The 6,524-nt window shown below is 43.1% G+C and overlaps 1 protein-coding gene across 4 annotated transcripts in view; it reads left to right on the top strand.

Moving 5' to 3' along the window:
• Window positions 1-6,524, top strand: part of PHF11 (PHD finger protein 11) — a 23,282-nt gene that overhangs the window by 393 nt on the left and 16,365 nt on the right. For 2 of the 4 annotated variants that reach the window (XR_014898227.1, XM_085324960.1), the window contains exon 2: window positions 3,530-4,692. Coding sequence is in view for 3 of the 4 variants with exons in the window: in XM_085324960.1 (XP_085181086.1) it covers window positions 4,447-4,692 (246 nt within the window). In the remaining variant the exon portion in view is untranslated. Of the gene's footprint in view, window positions 1-2,071; window positions 2,758-3,529; window positions 4,693-6,524 lie in introns of those variants that run through there. The other 2 variants (XM_085324963.1, XM_085324962.1) reach the window with 2 other exon arrangements.

The following is a 6,524-nucleotide window of genomic DNA, read 5'->3' as shown; positions in this document are numbered from 1 at the left end:
GGGGCGGGGGGGGCTCGCCGGTGGCGGCAGGCGCGGCCCGGGGGCCGGCCCCGCGGCGCCTGGAAGCGGGGAATGAGAAACCGAAAGCTAAACTGAGAGGAATCGGCCGCCCCGCCCCGTAACAGGCGATGTTACATTTGGCGTCCTGGGGAAACAGAAACCTAAACTGAAAGGAGCCAGCCTCCAGCCGTAACCGATGACGGTGCCGTTGCTCTCCCGAGGAACGGGAATGTAAACTGAGGGGAATCAAGCAGGTTTCCACCCTCCCAGCAGATGACGTGACCTCTGCGCTCTTGCTCGGAGGGGAGTTCATCTGCACCCTTTTTCCTCCAGCCCTGGTCTCTGGCGCTTCGCGCAGGTAGCACTGTTGGAACTGGTAGTTCCTTAAAAATGGCACAGCTATGTTTAAAATGCTGGAAGCAGTCTGTCAGTAGAGGACAGTGTCTTACTGTATGAAGATTACCCCCGTGTTCAGTGCTTGAGGGAGTGTCTGAGGACCTCTGAGACTCACAGTTTGAACACCTCGCAAGTAGAGTTTGGCTCTGATGAGGAACCTCTGGTCATCTCCGTCATTTGGATCAGATGTGGTAACATGCGCCTTTCTAAGAAAAGACTTTTTAAAAATTCTTTAGATCTCTTAAAATATCTGCCCTGCAGCAAGTGAAAGGTGGTCAGAAAGATAGGTTTTTGTTTTGTTTTGTTTTGTTCTGAAAGCCTTGCRAGGGCTGTATGTATTTATACTGCTAATGACTAGAGGGTGGGGAGGTGCTTGTGCAGGTTGTGCCTAGCTGGTGTATGACCAGGACTGCATCTTTCCCCACAAAATGCAGATGGAGGAAGCAGGGCAGTAGGCCTGCAAGAGTGTGGGGCAGTAGGCCTGCAGTTTCTTTCTTTCTCCTTCGATAAATTGATTCCTGCCCTGCGGTGAGCTGAAGAGAAGAGCAGAACAGAAGCTATGGCACTGGGTTTAGGTAATATACTGGAAGTCGAGAGACTTGGGTTCATTTCCTTACTGCGCTAGAGACACGCTGTATGATCTTCCATGCCTCAGTTTTCTCCTGTGTAAAATGTATGAATTGTATTTACTTGCAAGGATGCTTTCAGAAATGGTTCAGGAAAAGAAATCATTAAATAAACTAGTAATGTTTCAGGAAGATCTGTTTGAAAGTTGTATTATCTGTGGACACTTGGCAACAATATTATCATTTCTTTCTTTCTTTTTCTTTCTATTTTGTTTACTGGTTTTCTCTATTTTTGTCATTATTAAGAAAAGTTGTGCTTGTCAGTGTTTGTTTGCAGGAAATGGCTCAGAGCTCAGAAAAGCAGCCAGAGGCACGTAATTACTTCTCTTTCTTGACTGCTTCTCCTCTGTCTTCTGTTTTACGGCTTCAGCTGCTGTGTCATTAATGGAAGGGTGTGAAAGCCTGCTCTAGTTGACCCTACTTTGAGTGGTGGTGGTGGGGGAATTGGACTAAATGAGGTTGGAAAGGACTCCAGGAGATCATCAAATCTCCTGTGATGGGCCTCCAGATTTTATAGAYTAATTAGTTACCTCTAGTCCCTACAGTTCACTTCAGTAGCAATAATAGYGGAAACAACCTGGGCAGAGTTGCAGAAGGACTTTATGACAGTGATTTGAATATAAAAGAGCAGATGAAGATTCAGCACTGGTAAGTGGAAAGTGAGGCATGCAGCAGAGCGACAATTGTAACACTGATGGTCTCCAAACTGCCTGATACCACTTAGCAAGAAATCTGGGTAGTTCTACAAAAGTGTTGGCTCCATGCTCAGAAGCAGTCCAAAATATGATCAAAGTATTAGGAATTATTAAGGAAAAAAAAGAAGAGAAAAATATAGAGAGCCATTGTGCTCTTGTATAGTCTGTGCTACCCCACCATTCTGAAGGTAAATATTGAGAGGTGACAAGGATGAGAGAAGATTGAGAGAAGATACAATAGAAATAGAAGTATATAATAGAAACCAGAAATAAAGATGGGAAGAAATCAGAAAGTAGAACAAACTAGAGGTTAGAATATGCAACAGGATATACTGGGCAAAAGACAAATCACAATCCAAGGAACAGCCAGATATCAGTGTAAAATGGAAGCCCCAGACAAGAAGAGGATTTGTTTCTGCAGAAGAACCAACTAAGTAGTTTCAGCTTCTTCAACTTGAAAAACAGACTGTTGGAGGGAAAATAAGAGATCTGTGGGTAACATGGGTGTTACTGGAGTAGCTGAGTGAGGAACAATTGTTTCTTGCCTCTTCAAACAGGAAAACTGGGGTGTCAGATGAAACCTGTAAGTGGCAGGCTTTAAGACTAGCAAAGGCAAAGGGCTCTTTAAGCAAAATATAATTAAACGATGGAACTCAAACCATGCCTTTACTCTTTCCCTCACTATAAGAGCACTGGCCTGGATGTGTTGCACCATTTAGTTCAGTATCCTATCCATGCTCTTCCATCCTTGGGAGGATATAAAGGGGAGCACTCCCTTTGTGAAGGCTAGGCTAAGGACAGGAATGGCCAAGAGCTGTCCTTCCACGCCTTCAGGGTTYCTGCAGAGCAAAGGCCCAACACTGACCCTGACTGAACATCCTGTGTTATCTTTCAACACCAGGATTTCTCCTCAGAGCCTGTAAGAGCACTAGGGACTGTAGCTCTGCCTTTAGCCTCTTCTTCACCACGTTCCCAGAACTGCTGGAGCTGGATCTTCTGACTAGGCCTGAACAGGGCCTATGTATCTGCATCARTCCCAGGTACTAGCCTGCTACAGAGAACTTTTCCTGAGCTGGGTGACATACTGTCCAGTCTTTCATTTCTCTACTTCTTGTTTGGGGCTTCCATTTTTCACCTATATCTGGCTGTTCCTTGGATTGTGATTTGTCTTTTGCCCAGTATATCCTGTTGCATGTTCTAACCTCTAGCTTGTTCTACTTTCTGATTTCTTCCCATCTTTATTTCTGGTTTTGATTATGTATTTCTATTTCTATTGCATTTATTTAATGCCTAAATTCCAAGACTGCTGTTGTGATGGTCACTGTATGGTTTCAGAGTGGGAATCAGACACTACCAGAATGCTTACAAGAGTTAGAAGGATAGGAAGAAAAACAGATGCTTGTGAAGGTAAAGTAACTTGCCTGAGATTAATGTCTCCATGGCAGAACTAAGCAAAAAATGCTTTTACTCTGGTGTTCTTCTCACTTGAGACTACCACCTCCATTTTATGGATGGGAGATGGTTGTTGAAAGCCACAGAAAGGTATGCAAGAATTTCTGGGATATGGGATTTCCTGGCTGTGTAGTACTTGGACCTTGCTGCTTCTCTTGCTAGGATAATTTCATTTTGAATCTTCTTCATTCGTAGAAGTGGACATAAAAGAGAGGTGGTGGAGTCTCCTCTGGAGATCTTCAAAGCCCACCTGGTTGCAACTCTGTCTAACATGCTCTAGGTTGGACTAGATGATCTCTGGACGTCCCTTCCAACCTTATTGTTTCTCTGATTCTGTGATTTCTTACCCTTATCCTGCAGGCTTTTAGGCTCTCAGAGGTGACGTCTACAGCAAAGAACATTCTGGAGTGTCACACCAGAAATAAGAAGTTGTTCACGATTCTGCATTGGACCTGCACATAAACCAGAGACAGAGTAAAATTTGTGTTACTAATATGTTGAGTGGTACTTTAATTGATTAATGGGGGCAAAGAGTCTCCCAGAAACATTTAGACTGCTTTGTGAAATAAGCAGTTGACCTTAAACGTTTTGCAGCTTCTGGGGGAAAAAGGGGAGGAAGAAAGGAGAGACTAGGTGAAGGAGGACAGTGAAGACTTGAGTGGATATGACCAGAAAAAGAGAGCTGATATCTATGGGGCATATTGCAGGGTATAGAGAAAATGGTGTAGCTCAGGTTAGCACTCTACCTCAGTGGAAGAATATATTCAGATCTCGAATTTCTGTGTCTCTTCTCCCGCTTTTTATTTGTATGCCTCCTATATTTCTTTGCTATGTCCCTTTYACAGTAAAGAATTAATATTTCTTCCTTGTTTTCTGTCACCTCCTGGAAGATACTGGAGAAGTTTAGGGAGAGCTACTTCTATCTCCTCAGTCGGCTGCAGACCTACGTGTGGCAGAACTAGTTCAAGGCAGGCACTGCTTTCAGTGACTAACATCCTTCAAACAAAAGATGTTTCACACACAGGGCATGACTTACTGGCCCACTCCCAGGTCTGTCACTGGAGAATGCATTGCTGAGAAAGCTTGACATTTTTTTAGCCCTGTTCCTTTTCCCATGTTTTTTTTAGTGACCCTTCACGGGGAAATAAACTAGTGTTTATACTTCTGCTGTAACTGCTAGAGCCCCTGGGAGCCTGTGCCCATCCCATTGCCATCCCAGCAGGCTGTGCCTGTTCTCCTGATAGTTGCTGGACTATCAAAGAACTAAGCTTCAGAGGATGCAGGTGAAGCAGCAGTTAGAGTGCGAGGTGCTAGTGAGCTYTGCTTTGCACTGTTCATCTTGCTTGGGGTATGTTAGTTGCATCAGTTGCTTTGTGTTTTGTCCCAGTCTTCTTGCTCCAGGTGTTTTCCAGATAATGGCGAAGATGGTGAGAAGAACATGTGCGTTTTGTTCAGAAGGGGAGGCTTGCTCTATAATGTACATTGCCACAGAGCAAAATATTGCAGCTCATCAGAATTGTTTGGTGAGTGGTTTTAGTTGGTCAGTAGATGGAGGGGATTGGAGAAGGGCAAGAGGGGAAGTTTGCACTGATTGTCCATTTTTTCTTGTAATGTTTCTGTCCTATTTCATTTGAAACAGGAAATGATCTTCAATTTCATGATCTTCCGCAGATTAACTACAGGAAGTTTGGCTTCAGAAATAAGTAACATTAAAACTACTTCCAGTATTAGGTAGTCAAAAGGGGGAATGGGAATAAATCTGGACTAGAAGTAGGATGCACTGAACTTGAAAAAATGGGGCTTGTTTCATTGTCCCTCCTCAAATATTTACTTAAACCGTGCAAAACGGTTGTTGCATGTTTGCCTAATCAGTATCCAGACATACCAGTTCAGTTTACACAGGCATGAAGGACAATGACTTTCATGAAACTAGCAGAAACTYGATTATATTCAAATTCCCTGTTCCTCTGTCAAATGTGATTAAGTCAGSCAGCAAGACCAGGAGTTACTGGAGAAGGGTGGCATGGACATGGTGCAGATGGGTAGCATGTTGGATGTGCTTGATGTCCTTTAGGAAACTAAGCTTAAAAAACAATGTAGTAGAAGAAGAGTTTCAGAATTAAAAGACAGTTTACCAAAATGGCAAGCTTATGTTAGATTCAAAAGCTGTGGAAAAGGTAATTAACTGAGCTGGGTCAGAGTTTTGGAGAGGGAGGAAGGACATTGTTTCACATCTTGGCCCATTGACTTATGGTGTTTTCATGTGTCAGGGTAGGTTGTCTGTTCCTGATCTGCATTTCTGCACACTCATGCAGTTTAGCAGTAGGAACAGATCTGCTTGAGCCACCAAAATGAGTGAGGCTTGTCAGACCACAATGTTGTGCATTTGCTTAAAACTTTGCAGGAAAGAGTATACATCACTTGATATGTCAAGGTGGAAATGTCTCAGTCTGTGTCTTGCATAAGATAAAGTTGATTATGTAAAAATATCGGTGAAGTCCTAAGTGTGTTGTGATCACAGAACACACTGCTTGTGCTGGCAAAATGCCTCTCCTTATTCTGTGATTTTTAGTGGAGCTAGTGGTTCTTGGTATGCAGAATTGGTCACAGATTCTACTCTCAGCGAGGGTCACCTAGGGCAAATGTCTGCTGCTGGAATGGTTTTCTGGCTTTCCTGATTCCTKCCTCTTTATTCTCACTGATTTTATGTGTACATCTTTATTTTTCTACTACTTCTACTACTTTTTTGGAATAAGTGTTTTGGAAATGTGATACCTATTTTTACGGTGTTATTTGAGTGTATTAACTGGATGTTAACTTTACTTATTTCTCTGTCTTGGGAAGAGTGTAGCATTTGGCTTTTTATAGTTACCTGTGCCCTTCATAGTGGGCAGACTGTGCCTGCCAGTCARCATAAGGGTGCCTCACTTTTGTTTGAAAATAGCCATATACAATGATTACCAAAAAGTCATTGATAATTTTCCCCTCCTCACTTATTGTTATGGCTCAGTTCTTCCAAGGGAATTAAAAGAGCAGAAATGTGCATGTATCCATGTTCATGAGTTTTTCATAGGCTTTGTGCAATCTGTTTCTCATGCAGTGAACAGTTGTTCCAATAGCCTCTGGACTGTATTGACATTTTAGTTGAAAAGAGATACTGCATTCAGCTGTAAAGCCTGAGTAGCTGGGCAAGGTAGCAAGGTGTTTGAAGTGTGGAGACTCCCTTCTCCTTTCTCTGGGCTGCCTGGCCTTCCAGGCTTGCTTTATTCACATTTCTTTCTAAGTTCACCTTCTCTTTGCACCTCTCACTTTGCAATCTTTTCTTAGCTCACCTTCAGGTCATGTGAAACTTTCT

This window comes from Rhea americana, unplaced genomic scaffold (genome assembly GCF_003343005.1).
Source record: "Rhea americana isolate MKP2758 unplaced genomic scaffold, rheAme1 scaffold_95, whole genome shotgun sequence".
NCBI classification, from domain to species: Eukaryota; Metazoa; Chordata; class Aves; order Rheiformes; family Rheidae; genus Rhea; species Rhea americana.
This window is presented reverse-complemented; position numbering and strand designations above follow the sequence as displayed.